Here is a 14458-nt window from a genome sequence, read left to right on the forward strand (position 1 = left end):
TAAATATTTATAATTTTTTTTATACCTGTTGTAAAACGAGGGGCAGCAAACATGGTTTTTTATAAAGGTGACACAGATGTATATTTTGGTAACCCGCAGTTACAGGCTCAGTATTGTGAGGGGGACGCGGCACATTCCATTGCCCACCCTACGGCTTGTAATGCAGAGAGAACCGAATTAAAGCGATTTTACAACTCGACCTTTTCTGTAGGCTCTTTCTTCCTGCTCACATTGTAGAGGCCCCCGGCCAGTCTGCTGGACTTTGGAATAAATGTCTCTGCACCCTGCACTCGATTTCCTCTTTATTCCGCCTGTTCGTCTTCACTGCTGTTTCCTCTTCCGTGTGAATTGAGCGTTTTGTCTCCCTCACCGGTGACGGGGGCGGGTGGGCTCAGGGGAGCCGAGAATGTGGGACCCGGCCCCCCCCCCCCAGCGTAGGACGCCCCCCTCCCCACCCCCGCCGGGCAGTGGGCGTGTCCTCGGACCAGTGACTCACAGGACTCGCCGGTATCGACCTTTTATTGTCCGATCGTGAAGTGTCCCCCCTCCCACCCCCGCCCGCCCAGTGGCCTCCAGCTGCGCCCCCATGCGGCCTCCCAGCCCCCCATCAGTCCTTGAACCTCCGGGCCGCCTGCATCTTGCGGTAGTAGCTCTCCGCCTCCGCCTCGCCCGCGGCCTCCCGCTCGCCCAGCACCAGGCCGCTGGCTTTGCGCCTCAGCGTGGACTCGCGGCTGGCCGGCCCCAGCGCGCCGTCAGCCACGCTCAGCGGGGGCAGCCCCTCGCCGGTGGCCAGGTTGACCGTGGCCACGGCCCCGAACCGCGGCTCCTCTTGGTCCACGTCGCTGATGGACGAGCCGGGGGACACACCTGGCGGCTTGGGCCCCCCGCGGAAGCCGCGGGCCAGGTCCCCCAGCTCGTAGCCGCCCTCGCCCTCCACCCCCTTGGCCGCGCCGCCGGCCGTCTTCCACTCCCAGGGCCCGTTACCCGCGGACAGGTGGACCACGGGATGGTGGGGCGCATGCGCGTCGATGGTGACGATGCTGGCCGAGTCGCGGTCCGACGGCGAGCGGTACTGCGAGGAATCGGAGCTGGCGCTGGAGGACGAGGCGGTCTCCGCCACCTTGGGGCCAGGCCCGCCCGGCGCCTTGGACATGGCGATCACCTGCAGCAGCCGCGGGGGGTTGGCCACGCGGGGTTGTGCGGAGGCCGCGGCCGCCGCCGCCCCGCTCTTCTCTGCCATCATGAGCCACTTGGCCCGCACGGCCGCACTGCTTTTGGGAGACAGGCCCGCGGCCGCCTGCGCCCCCTCCTCGGGGATGTGCACCAGCGGCTGGGGCCCAGCTCGCGGGGGGAGAATGACCCGAGGCCCCAGACCCGGCCGGGCCTGGACCGTGGGGTAGAGTGAGGGTGGGGCCGGACCGCCTTCCTCGCCCTCCTCCTCTTCCTCCTCTTCCTCCTCCTCCTCCTCCTCCTCTTCCTCCTCCTCCGCCATGGGCTCCGCAGGTGCCCGCAGGTGCCCGGGGCTGGCCTCGTCGGGCAGCCCCAGGCCACGGCCCTCCAGCGACTTCTGCTTCCACTCACTGATGAGCTGCTTGGAGCGGGAGGCGTCAAGGGGCACGTGGATGGTCATGTGGCGGCGAGCGGGGTCATCCAGGGAGGGCGTGCTGACGCGGGGCAGCGTGTGGCTGAAAGTGACCATGTTCTCCTTGCCCATGGGGCTGCGCGGGGCCAGCAAGTCCACGTCCACACTGGCCCGCTTTAGGCTGCCCAGTGATGTCTTCTCTCTGGCTACGGGCCGGGGCACGCCTTCCAGCCGCCCCGGCGGGCCCAGCTCGTCCGTGCTCACGGACTTGTTCTGCTGGTACACGGAGTCGTGGCCCCGCTGGGTCAGAGCCCGAAGCGCATCCTTGGCAGGGGCCAGCGCCGTCTGCTTCTCTGCAGTTGGGGCCTGGAAGTTGCCCACAGCGTGGCAGGCCTGGGGGTGAGGCAAGGGCTGAAGACCAGGGATCTCACCACGCAACAGACCTGCCAAGGCGGTCCGAGGGGGGAAGGCTGGCCCTCAGTGCAGAATCAGAGGACCGAGTCCCACTCTCTTCCCAATGGGGCAAGCTCCGGTCATGCCACTCAGGCTCTCAACATTCAGCAAGTCTGAGCCCAGGAGATTCTGACTCCAGCATTCCAAGGGAGGAAACTCGCCAGGGTTCCCCCAGGGTAGGGCCAGGCCTACCCCCTCGGATCTCCCCCTGGGGGCCGGCCTCCACCCTGGACCTGCCCTCCACCCTCAGACCTCCCTCCGCCCTCGGACCTCCCCCCAGGGGTCGGCCTCCACCCTCAGACCTCCCTCCGCCCTCGGACCTCCCCCTGGGGGCCGGCCTCCACCCTCAGACCTCCCTCTGTCCTCGGACCTCCCCTCAGGGCTGGCTTCCACCCTCGGATCTCCCTCCACCTCGGACCTCCCCCTGGGGGTTGGCCTCCACCCTGGACCTCTCCCTGGGGGCTGGCCTCCACCCTCGGACCACCCACTCGGGGCTGGTCTCTGCCCTCAGACCTCCCCCCACCTCGGACCTCCCCCTGGGGGCCGGCCTCCACCCTCAGACCTCTCTCTGCCCTCGGACCTCCCCCCGGGGGTCGGCCTCCACCCTCGGACCTCCCCCTTGGGGCTGGCCTCCACGCTTGGACCACCCACTCGGGGCTGGTCTCTGCCCTCAGACCTCCCCCCACCTCGGACCTCTCCCTGGGGGTCGGCCTCCACCCTCGGACCACCCACTCGGGGCTGGTCTCTGCCCTCAGACCTCCCCCCACCTCGGACCTCCCCCTGGGGGCCGGCCTCCACCCTCGGACCTCCCCCTGGGGGCCGGCCTCCACCCTCAGACCTCCCTCTGCCCTCGGACCTCCCCCCGGGGGTCGGCCTCCACCCTCGGACCTCCCCCTCGGGGCTGGCCTCCGCCCTCGGATCTCCCTCCACCTCGGACCTCCCCCTGGGCGTTGGCCTCCACCCTGGACCTCTCCCTGGGGGCTGGCCTCCACCCTTGGACCACCCACTCGGGGCTGGTCTCTGCCCTCAGACCTCCCCCCACCTCGGACCTCTCCCTGGGGGTCGGCCTCCACCCTCGGACCACCCACTCGGGGCTGGTCTCTGCCCTCAGACCTCCTCCCACCTCGGACTCCCCCTCCGGGCCAGCCTCCGCCCTCGGACCTCCTCCCACCTCGGACCTCCCCCTCGGGGCCGGCCTCCACCCTCAGACCTCCCTCTGCCCTCGGACGTCCCCCCAGGGGTCGGCCTCCGCCCTCGGACCTCCCCCTCGGGGCTGGCCTCCGCCCTCGGACCTCCTCCCACCTCGGACCTCCCCCCGGGGGCCGGCCTCTGCCCTCGGACTGCCCCACCTGGGGCCGGCCTCCCCGTCCCCTCACCAGGTAGGCTGCGATGCCAGCCCCGATGAGGAAGCCCGCGTAGACGTCCACCGGGTGGCTGCGGTACTGCGTGATCTGGGTGAGGCCGCAGACGCCTGCCGCGATGGCGAAGGCGAACACCAGGATGGGCTTGAGCAGCTTGGTGGTGTCCGAGATGACCGAGTTGAAGTACATCTGGGGGCGGGGCGGGGCGGGTCAGAGCGTGGTTCCCCGCCAGCCGCCGGGCTCGGGCTCGGGGCAGGCCAGGACTCACCGACACGTAGACCGCAGCGAAGGCGGACAGCGTGGCGTGCTGTGACGGGAAGGTCTTCCTGTAAGAGGCGGCAGGTGAGCGGGCGGGCTCCGAGCCCCTCGGGGCCTCCGGCCCCCGCCCCGCACGGCTGGGCGGGGGCCAACTCACCGTGCAGACAGGATGGCGTGGGTGTCGTGGCCGGAGCAGATGTCCTGCGTGATGTAGGGGTTGGCCTCGCACGACGTGCCCAGCAGCGTGTAGTTGGGCTTGCAGACCGTCAGGAAGAAGGGCGCGTGGTAGCCGGTGGCTAGCTGGATGACGTCGGTCACCAGGGCGGTGGCGCACAGGCCGAACACGTGGACGCCTGCGGGGCAGCGGGGTCAGGGCTGGGGAGGGGAGCCGGGCGCGTGCACACGGAGGGCGTGGGGGGGGTGCCCTCTGGCGAACTCACCCACAAACCGCACCGTGCGCCGCAGGAAGGAGTTAAAGCTGCAGCCCCCCGCGTTGATGCTGCCCTCGGTCCCGCCTGGGCCCCCGCCGCGGCCCCACAGCCGGGACTGCAGACAATACAGCATGCCCTCGCCGACCATGATCTGCCCGACAGGGAGGCGTTCAGCCAGGCTCCCGGCCAGGGGGTGCCCACAGGCCAGCCCAGGCCCCCCGGCGCCTGGGACTCACCGAGGCCGCAGGGGCCGCAAAGGCCAAGCTGAGCAGCATGAGCAGCGGGATGAGCTCCTCGTTGGTCTCCACGTAGGGCATGGAGAGCGTGCGGTCATAGCACTGGAAACCCACCTTGGCCGGCTTGAAGAGGTCGGTCAGCTCCAGGAAGTAGAGGGACACGACGGAGGACGCCACTATGGGGAGCTGCAGGAGGGCGGCAGCCAGGGTCACCCCACCCCTGCTCACCGAGCCGCCGGTCCACTACCCACGCTGCGGTCTGGCCGTCCGGCCGCCGTCCTTCCCTCACTCGGGCCTCGAGCAGCTACTGAGCTCAGATTTGGGCGGACCTTCTGATGGGCGCGGACTCTCCCAGCGTCCTACACCTTCCCTTCTGGGCCACGGAACACCCACAGGGGCCAGGCTGGGGCTGGCACTATGGGGACCAGAGTATGCGGGTGCCTGGGGGGCTGGCTGCCTCAGGAAGTCCCCCTCTCCAGTTCATGGATGGGGCCCCAGACGCAGATGAAGCCCACGAGCCATGAGAGGCCTCCCTCTTCACTCCTGCCTTGAATGGCACTTTAAGGGGGGGGCCTCGGCCCTCCCTCCTGCCCTGACCGGGGGTCCCCAGAGGGGAAAACGCCAAAGGTGGGCTTGTAGAAGCTGGGCTCTAGTCCAAGGAGCACTTATTGAGCGCTTGCTGCATGCAGGAATGAGGCCCAAGGCAGTTGAGTGAAGGGGTTCCCAGCCATCTGCTGGACTCGAATCCTGGCTCCACCACTCCGCTCTCCGCTGTGCCTCAGTTTCCTCAGCTGAAAACAGGACTGAGAGTCACCACGTCCCAGGGCTTCAAGGTAGAACTGGGTGAGTAAGTATACAGAAGGTGCCTACACAGTGCCCAGCACACGCAGAGACTTCAGTAACAGTAGCTGCAGTTATTCCCTCCTCCGTGACCATGAGCACAACTGGGCTGGGGCGGCCCTACCACGTCAGGCAGTGGACAGGGTTTTCGGTGGGGCTGGGCAAGAGGGTCCTTGAAGTGTCCTTCTCTGCTGAGGCCCTCATGGCTTTCCAAGCTTCCAGGCTACAACGCCTGCCTGACTCCCCACTCCTGCCCTCTGCCCCCACCTCCTCCCAGCCGGAAACACCTGCTGGCGGGGGCCCACTCTGGAGCCCACCACCCCCAGAGGGTGTCTCTGTGCCACCCACTTCTCCTTGCATCTGGAGACTCTTACCCAGAAACCAGGGAGCATATCAGGCCCCCAGGAAAATGATCCACGATCATGATGTCCTGCCCATGTACTTAATGTGTGTGTGTAAACACATTTATGTAAGACTCACAATAAGAGAAAAGCAAACTAGAGCAGACACAGCCTTGCACCCATCGGACTGGCCGAGCTCCAGAGCTCTAGGTGCCAGCCAGTAACGGGCACGGGCGCCCTGTAAAAGTCTGGCCTCCACAGGGGGGCAACTTGGGGTCTGTCCGCAGGGATGTGATCTGCAGATAAGCTCACGCTTGGCAGACCAAAGGCCTTTCCTTACAGGAACGTCCGCGACAACCCCTGAATGTGCAGCTACCCGGGGTGGTGACTCGGAGCTGGGGTACTACACGGCCCTGCAAAGGGGTGGGTCAGAGGGAAGCTGAGAGCTCCCCTGGGAAAAAGCCAAGAGCAGAAACTTGTCCAAAAAGGTGTTGGGGGTCCTGGGATCGATCCCCGCATCGGGCTCCCTGCTCAGCGGAGAGCCTGCTTCTCCCTCTCCCACTCCCCCTGCTTGTGTTCCCTCTCTCGCTGTGTCTCTCTCTGTCAAATGAATAATAAATAAAATCTTAAAAAAAAAAAGGTGTTGGGGAAGGGCTGCACGTCTGACAGATGTGAGTGGGTGGGTGGAACACTTTCTGGAGGATGCAGGTGAGAGCAGGGGGTGAGGAGGACCGCAGGGAGGGAGCAGGTTTGCGGTGACCCTGAGAAGATACAACCTACTATGATGGGGATTTGAATGCAAATTTGAAAACAATCAGATTTTCTGCTCCTTGTGGAGGGACCCACTGGCCTGGGGGTGAGCCACTGGCTCTGTGACCCTGCACGTGGTGGGGGTTGCTCAGGACGGGGAACCCCGCTCATCTACCTGCACCCTGCCTGGACCCCTCTGTGGAGTGGGGTTTTCGTGGCAGGCGCAGCAGGGGGACCGTGGCCACAGGACGTATCCAAGGATGGATAAATACCACCCTGTGTGGTCATCAGCACTATGTGTCAGGCGACTGCGTTTAAATTCTGTTCTTTTAAACATTCATAAAGCCCTCACTGTGTGCCAGGCCTGTTCTCTCAGAGGCTTATGGGACTCGCCCCAGCCTCCTCGGTTAGCCGAGGAGGGGTCTGAACTTAGACCCTGATGCCTCATAGCCCACGTGCTGGAGGAAGACCCTGCACAGCCCCAGCGCCTTGCTCCAGCCCCTCCAGGTGACCTGTACCCCAGTCTGAATGTCCCACTTCCCAGAATTTGTGCCGGCTGTTTCCTTAGCCCAGAACGCCCTTCTGTGCCTCTCAAACTCCTACTCACCCTGCACAGCCCGATTCCTCTGACCCCCACACCCAGGCGCCCTGGCTCTGCCCCTACCTGCGGCCGACCCGAGCTGTGCCCACCCCAGTCCTTTAGCGTAGAGGTCCCCGAGGGCGTGTAGGACAGAGGCCTTTGCCCCGCCCCCACCAGTGCGACGCCCCCGCCGCCCCCCCCCACTCACCTCCACGAAGTAGAAGCAGGGAAGAAGCGTCATGCTGTCCTTTGGGGTTTTATTCTTCTCCTTGGTCGCGATCATGGTGCCGCGGGCTCCACAGGCCGTGGTTGGAGGGGACAAAGACGCGCTGGAGGAAGGGAGGCGCAGTCTGAGCCCTGGGGGGACCCGGTGCCCAGGGCCTGCGGGGGAGGGGCGGGCAAAGATACGCCAGAACCTCCCGGGGAAACTGAGGCTGGGGGGAGAGGGGTGTCCCCGCGGCCTCCCCTCGCGCACTGCGGCCCTGCCAAAATATCCAGCTGCCGGGCACCCCCACACACCCCAGATGGGGGCTCGGGGGTCCCAGTAGAGGGCGGGGCCGGCCTGATTTAGGAGTCCCCGGGCCGGGGCCGCTCCCCGCGTCAGGGCGGGGGCCCCCGGGAAGGCGCGGAAGGAGGGTCCCGGCGGCCGGAAAAGGGGTGCGGCCCGGGCCCTCCGCCCGCAGTCCCCTCACCTGGCGCGCGGGCGCTCGGAGGGCGGAGCCGGCGGCCGCGGCGGGCAGGGGCTGCGGCGCGGCGAGCACAAAGCGCGGCCCTTCCCCCGCGGCGGCGGAGGGGAACCGCGAACGGGAGGCGGGGAGGGGAGGGGGCCCCGCCCGGCCCGAGACCCCGCGCCCGCGACGGCCTACGTGCGGCGCGAGGGGCGGGGGCTCTTTGTCTCGGCGCGTCGGGGGCGCTGCGCGCGTCCGTCGCCGGGCTGCCTCGCGGGGCGTGCGCTGAGTGCGCGCCGGGCTCCCGCCTCCTCGGTCTGGGGGCCTCGGGGGTCTCTGGGGTCTCGGGTCCCCGTAGTGGCGGGCTAGGGCCGGGATCGGCGCTCCCCTCCCCTCCCGGGCCCCTCGCGTCGGCCTCGGGAGCCCCATCGACGCTGGGCGCGGGGCGGGGTCTCTGGGTCCCTGGGTCCCTGGCTATCCCTGTGTGTCCCCGGGTCTCCCCCTGTCTCTGCCCGCCCCACGCCCCGTCTCTGTCCCCTCCCCGGGGTCCGCCGCTCGGCGGCGCACGTTTCCTTGGCGAGGGCCCCGGGCGCCGGCGCTGTCTGGAGACAAAAGAGGCTGGGGGGGCTTGCCCTGGCTCCCTACCGTGCCGCCCCCGCCCCGTGCGCCCACCCGAGGTCTGCCCTGGGCTCCACCGGTCTGCAGGCCCCTCGCCGGGCTCCCAGCGGGCGGGGGCGCACGGCGGGATGCCCCGGGATTGCGGGGGCGGCGGGTACGGTCCTCCTGGTGAATACGGGGTGCGCGCCTAGGCAGTGCTTGCTGTTGACGGGTGTTCCCTCCTTACCACACACACCCATGGGGAGTACGGACTGGCTGACCCTTCATTTTATGAATGGGGAGACTGAGGCCCAGAGAACTTAAATCACTGTCCAAGGTCGCCAGGCCCCAAACGACAGGACTTTATTCGGTTCATTTATTCACCATCTCTTGAACACCCACTGTGTACTCGGCCCTAGGGAGTCACTGGGGAGCCACTGGGAAGTGGGACGGACCCTGACTACCAATCCTGAAGTTAAGCGTCTCATTAGAGTAGGGGGTGGGGGCTGCATTAATTGAGCGCCTACTGTTTGTCGCCCCTGGTCTTTATTTCTATTCAGCCCTGTAGACCCCATCCCCATCCTGGCTTGGACCCTTCCTGTTTTGAAAGAGACAGCTCCGTGGGTTTTGCAAGACGAAGGTCTGTGTGGTGAAGACTGAGTTCCAGAGGGTTCAAATCCCACCGGGGCCTCAGTTTCCTCACCTGTAAGTGGGCATGACAAGTGCTGCACCAGGCTGGCTGTCCCACCTCCCCAAAACCTCTGTGTGGGCCTTGGTTTCCTCTGCCAGCCAGGGGCGGCCCCAGGGCGGTGGTTGGGAATCCTGCTGTTGAAAGGTGACCACAAACAGCCCTCCAGAGGCAGGAGGAGAAGGGGAAAATGGGGCAATCCCTCTTGGGTGCTTCCTGGGGGCAGGAGCAGGAAGGCTTATCCTGGGGGACCCTCCTGACATCGCGGGGTTCTGGGAGAGGGTGTGGGGGAACCTAAGGATCAGGGATGGAGGTCCTTCCTCCAGGTGAGGGATCCCTGGTGATGGAGGGGGGGCAGGGCCGGGCTGTGGTGGCACATTGCCCAGCTGGGGAGCCTGGACTTGAGTCTGGGACACTAGAGAGCCATGGGGGAGTTTAGAGCAGGAAAGAGGGGTTGAGCACACTGGGTGCTGCTCAAAAACGTACCCATATTAATTCACTCACCACAGCTCTTGAGGGATTGATGAGGCAGCAGGTGTGAGCAGGGACCCTGAGGTCACCCAAGTGGGAAGGGATGGAGCTGGGTCTCCAGAGCCAGTCCTTTCTCCTGGTCCATGGGAGAGGAAAGGGTGGACGGGCGGGATCAGGAGGGGAAGCAGACATGAGGGCACTGGACTGAGGCAGAGGCCCAAGGGACACAAAGAGACACTGCACCATGAGGCCCGGTGAGGACCAGGCCCAAGCCCCCAGGACCCCAGCATTCCACCCTGACTCCCACTCCCCAAACCACCCCGGAGCTGCCCGTGGGAGGGAAGAGCACCCTGGAAGAGCCCCCCACAGCCCCAGACACACACTGGTGTCCCTGAGGCATTGGGGGACCACCACCCTTCCCAACCTCTCAGTCTCACCTTGGAAATAAATCCCATTTAAAAAAATTAGCTGTTTTAAGGGATGCCTGGGTGGCTCCGTTGGATAAGCGTCTGCCTTCAGCTCAGGTCATGATCTCAGGGTCCTGGGATCGAGCCCCGCATCGGGCTCCCCACAAGCCTGCTTCTCCTTCTTCCACTCCCCCTGCTTGTGTTCCCTCTCTTGCTGTGTCTCTCTCTGTCAGATAAATAAATAAAATCTTAAAAAAAAAAAGGGGTGCCTGGGTGGCTCAGTCATTAAGCGTCTGCCTTCGGCTCAGGTCCTGATCCCAGGGTCCTGGAATCGAGCCCCGCATCGGGCTCCCTGCTCCACGGGGAGTCCACTTCTCCCTCTGGCCCTCCCCCCTGCTCTTGCACTCACACTCTCTCTCTTTCTCTCACTCTCAAGTAAATAAATAAAATCTTTTTAAAAAATGAGCTGTTTTAAACTGTGCCATGCAATGGTTTTTTAATATCTTCACAGAGTTGTGCAACCATCACCACAGTCTAATTCCAGAACATTCCATCACTCCAAACAAACCCCGTCCCCATCAGCTGTCACCCCCAGCCCCTCCCCCAGCCTCCAGCCCCCACAGGCCCCCTTCCCGTCCGTGGATGAGCCTGCTCTGGACGTGTCACCCACGTGGACTCACACCCCGTGTGGCCTTCCGTGTCTGGCTCCCTCCCTGAGCGTCATGGGCTCGGGGTCCGTCCCCGGGGCCGCGCGTGTGGGCCCCTCGCTCCTGCTCGCTCCCGCATGTGGTGGACCTAGTGTGTATCTGTTCACAAGTTTATGGACGTTCTTCTGACTGCTGCGAACATCCGTGGTGCATATTTATCTGCGTCGCTGGGCACGCACCTGCTCAGGAGTGTGACTCTCTGCAGGACTTTCTGAGGAACAGCCAGACTGTTGCCCTCAGCGTGCCCCGGCTCGCACCCCCCCAGCAGTACCCGCAGGCTCCGATTTCCCCACACCCTCAGGTTCCGTGATCTTCCCTTGGAGCTGTCCTAGTGGGCATGGAGCGGTGCCTCTGGCCCATCTGCACTTCTGCAGAGACTCACGATTTCCAGCATCGTTTCATGGCGTGTTGGCCATCTTCATCCTGTCTTTGGGGAGTGTCCACTCAGCTTCTTTGCCCGTTTTGAGACTGGGCCATTTGTCTTTCTGTTGTTAGGCCTAAGAGTTCTTTATATATTCCGAATACCCAGTCTTGCCTTTCTCTCCCCTTGATCCCGATCTCTTGCCAGGTCCTGGATGTCTCAGACCTCCGAAGACCCTGCTGAGAGGTGGGGGAGGGGAGGCCACTTCCGCACCGCCCCCCAGCTCTGGGGACTCCACGGCCGCTCCTACCCACTTCACAGACACACAAACTGAGGGCAGGTGAGGACCCACCCGGGTTCCCAGATAAAAACTCCTGGAGGATGCTCCTCGAAGAGCTGGTCACAGAAGGCCACGGGGGGTGTGAGTCCACATACGTGACACGTCCAAACCAGGCTCATCCACAGACGGGAAGGGGCCGGGGTGGGGGAGGGGCCACTAATGGTCAGGAGGTTTCTTTTTGGGGTGCTGGGGTGTTTTAAAACTAACATGGTGGTGGTTGTAGGGCTCTGTGAAGGCCCTAAACGCCCCTGCAGTGCACTCTTGAAATGGGTGACTCACACCCCCACGAAACGGCGAGAAAAGTAAAAAGTAGTGAAGCACACAGCCTAGAGCCAGCAGGGCTCCCTCCCGGGCCTGCCGCCTCCACGGGCCCAGCACTCAGGCTGGGGAAACTGAGGCCGAAGCTGGCATTATGAGTGGCGTTAAAATCTCACCACCACGTTGGGTGTCGTGTGCTGGGTCTTGGCAACAGTGACTATCACCCACCCTCACCCACCCCTGGAGCGGGGGCCCATTTTACAGAGGGGGAAACCGAGGCACGGGGCAGGGCCGTTGGAGGGGTCCAGGCAGGCCCTGGGAGCAGTTGGTGGTGGAGGCCTTGGGCAGCGTCCTGTTTTCCCTCTGGGAAGGGCTGGTGCCATGCCTGGGGGAGGGGGTGCGCCTGGGTAGGGGCAGCTGCCAACTCCCCAGCCGTCCAGCCCACCCCGTCAGGCCCACACGCAGACTCCTGGCCCTGCTGGCTGGCTTACAGGTGACCTCCGGGGCCAGCGAGTGCCCACCCCCCGCCAGGCATCCCAGTCTGTGCTGGGGGTCCAGCTTCAGGAGGGAGGCCCAGGTGGGAGGGACCAGAAGGCCCCAGCCCCCGCTCCCCTGGACTTAGAGAGGGAAAGCCACGGGCGCAGCCACACAGCCAGACCTGCCCGAATGGTCCTGGACCTGGTGGGGAGGGGAGGCCCGGGGTCTTCCCAGGGATGGGGCTGAGACTGAGGCGTGCCCCCCACCCCCAGCAGCGAGGGGACGTCGGAGCCTTGCTGGCCCCCATTCAGGCTCAGGGGACTCGCTTCTTGGCGGGGCGGGGGGAGCTGGATCCTTGCTCATTTCCTGCTTCTGGGACTGTGGTCAGTCGGTGAGGGGGAGGAGGGAGGTGGGGAGACTCCGGACAGCGGAAGGGTCTCCTCCATCTCCTCACCTGGACGCAGAAGGGGGTCCAGCCGCCCGGTCCCGGGGTGGGTGTGGAAGGTCAGGGGTCCCCCCTCCGGCGTTGCTGCTGGGGAATGCCGGTCTCCACCGGGAGCCACAGCAGAGGCCGTGGCCCGGAAGGACCTGCTCCTGCAGGTGGGGGCAGTGGCAACACGAGGGGGGCGCTACGGGAGAGGGGAGCCCATGGGGGGCCCAGCTAGCCGGCCTTCTGCGGCGGGACACCTGTTCCAGATGTCCGCGGTCTGACAGGGCCACAGTGAACTCTTCTGCACGTCGAGCCTTACAAAGCCTCTCCAGGGCAGACACACCAGTGGGGCCATCGGGCCCCCCCAGCAGAACTAGAGACTGCCCACATCCCCACATCTTTACCGACGCCGGCGGCCACGGTTGTGACATTTTTACGGTTGCTCTGGGGGAATGGTGCCTTCCTGTGTGGCCTGCATCTCCCGGGCAGGCCCCCCCTCCGGTGCTGGCTCACCCCGCGGCCGGCGGGGACCGGTATCAGCACCCACTGTCATCCTGCACGCTCCCTGCTTGCAGACCCAAGTCCTCGGTCATAGCAGAGCTAACCCGCTTGAGCTCTGCCGACCCCTGGCCTTGAGGAGTGAAGGCCCAACTTTGCCAGAAGATAAGGCCCGCCTGCATTCGGAAACCGCTTCCCGGGATGCCAGCGGGTCCGGTCAGGGTCGTGCCCACCGGCACATGACGGCCCGCCCCGGCTCGCGCCTGCTGCGTGCAGCCCCCCGCCCTCGACGAAGGTGGCTTTTGGGGCCTCTGCCCACCTCTTCCCGGGTCGCCCGCTTCCCGAATAAAGCCCCCTTCCCTTTCCCACCCTCCCCTGGCTCCCGAGTATTGATTCCCTAGACCTGAGTTCAGAACAGGTTCTCAGTCCCGGGATGGACTGATGATTCACCTTCTGTGCTGGAGAAACCCCGTGGCCAGGATCCGTGGCAGTTACTGTCCAAGCTGGGATTGGAGCCCGAGTCTCTCTACAGACTGACAGACTGAAGTTCGTGTTGCTGAAGCTCTGGCTCCGGCTGGGCCCCAGTTCTGCCCTCTCCTGACTTGGTTTCCCCGTCCACTGGACCGTGATGCTGTCCTCCACAGGGGCGTAGTACCGTGCCCCGCAGACCGCCCGTGGGGGAGTGGGCACCGGCTGCCAGGTGGCAGGGTGGGGGACGCCCCTCCCGCCTCCCAGCGTCCTCCACGCCACCGTGACCCCATCGGACCAGGGGCGCCCCAACAGTGTGTGGGCTGGCGTCCTCGCCCCCTGGGCCGGTGTCTGCCAGCGACAGGCCGTGCCCAGATCTGGCGGGCCTCCTCACGCTGGAAGAAAGCTGGTCCGGAATGAGGCCCCAGGGTCGAGTGTGGAATTGGAATTAGACGTCTCAAACATTCGAGCGTTTTAACAGCGTGAGAAACGGTATTTATTAAACACCACGTGTCGAGTGCTGTGGGGTGGCTGGAGACCGTGAGGAACAGGACAGAGCAGGGCCTGCCCTTTTGGAGCTCTGAGACCCCATGGGTGGGGGGAGTCAGACGTGCATCAAGGTAGAGCTGTGCACCCTCAGCCAGGGATTGTGGGTTTGTGTCCCACCTGGGGCACCAAACCCCACAAACCAACAAAACAGGTGTACACGGGACGTCGTGATTGCCTTGGGTGGCATGCGCCTGACCCAGCCTAGAAGCGTCAGGAAATTCCTGGAGGCATCTGGGACCCAAACTTCAAGTAGGAGTCTATCAGGAAAAGGTGGGGGTAAGCATGCAGAGACAGGCACCTGCATGTGCAAAGGGCCCGGGGTTGGAACAAGATTTGTGGATTGCAGGAGGAAGGCTCAAGTTGTCAGAGCAGCAGCCAGGTCAGTGGTTCTGGGGTGGGAGTGGAGTACAGGAGCTGGGCCTGGAGGTGTCCTGGCTCAGGGAGACGGGGGCACCCTCTTCGTCTGTAACGGCCTGGCTCCTGGCACGGCCTCCTTCTGCCCAGGGCCTTGCGGCAGGAGCCCCAAGGGCTTCACTGGAGCGGCCCTCTTCCCAGCCTGTTCTCGACTCCCTGTCAGAGCAGACAAGCCTGGGTGGGGGGTGCCGTGACCTCCCGGGATCCCAGCCCCGACCATCACTCCCCCCACCTCCCACACCTTGGTGCCTCCATCCTTGGCCCTCCTTATGCCCACACCCTGGGCCTCCCCG

General features: G+C 64.9%; 2 protein-coding genes across 3 annotated transcripts in view; one reads left to right on the forward strand and one right to left on the reverse strand.

The window, feature by feature from the left end:
- PTBP1 (polypyrimidine tract binding protein 1) overlaps positions 1-535 on the forward strand; it is an 11819-nt gene extending 11284 nt beyond the window's left edge. The window contains exon 14 of the mRNA XM_081803670.1: positions 469-535. Within this exon, the coding sequence (XP_081659796.1) occupies positions 469-535 (67 nt within the window). The remainder of the gene's footprint in view (positions 1-468) is intronic.
- A 35-nt stretch (positions 536-570) lies between these two features.
- Positions 571-10027, reverse strand: PLPPR3 (phospholipid phosphatase related 3). 2 transcript variants are annotated; one of them, XM_031036091.2, is made up of 9 exons: positions 9694-10027; positions 9290-9392; positions 7041-7161; positions 4322-4507; positions 4095-4236; positions 3812-4007; positions 3665-3722; positions 3412-3585; positions 571-1993 (listed from the first exon to the last, which is right to left on the reverse strand). In XM_031036091.2, the coding sequence occupies exons 3-9, from the start codon at positions 7113-7115 to the stop codon at positions 608-610; spliced, it is 2217 nt and encodes a 738-aa protein (XP_030891951.2). In that variant the 5' UTR covers positions 7116-7161; positions 9290-9392; positions 9694-10027; the 3' UTR covers positions 571-607. The 2 variants fall into 2 exon arrangements, with proteins under 2 accessions (XP_030891951.2, XP_006740827.2); XM_006740764.3 differs by having other exon boundaries at positions 573-1975; positions 9694-10025.
- Positions 10028-14458: the final 4431 nt, after the last annotated feature.

The sequence above is a fragment of the Leptonychotes weddellii genome, chromosome 1 (genome assembly GCF_054177405.1).
Source record: "Leptonychotes weddellii isolate Sample4059 chromosome 1, ASM5417740v2, whole genome shotgun sequence".
Taxonomy (NCBI): domain Eukaryota; kingdom Metazoa; phylum Chordata; class Mammalia; order Carnivora; family Phocidae; genus Leptonychotes; species Leptonychotes weddellii.

Excerpts from the sequence above, each read along its gene's own strand:
- PLPPR3 (XM_031036091.2), bottom strand. The coding sequence starts at position 7,115 with ATGATCGCGACCAAGGAGAAGAATAAAACCCCAAAGGACAGCATGACG. Across the intron at positions 4,008-4,094 it reads GCGCACGGTGCGGTTTGTGG|GCGTCCACGTGTTCGGCCTG; the intron begins GTGAGTTCGCCA and ends GCTGCCCCGCAG. Across the intron at positions 1,994-3,411 it reads CTGGCATCGCAGCCTACCTG|CCCTTGCCTCACCCCCAGGC; the intron begins GTGAGGGGACGG and ends CCTGGTCTTCAG.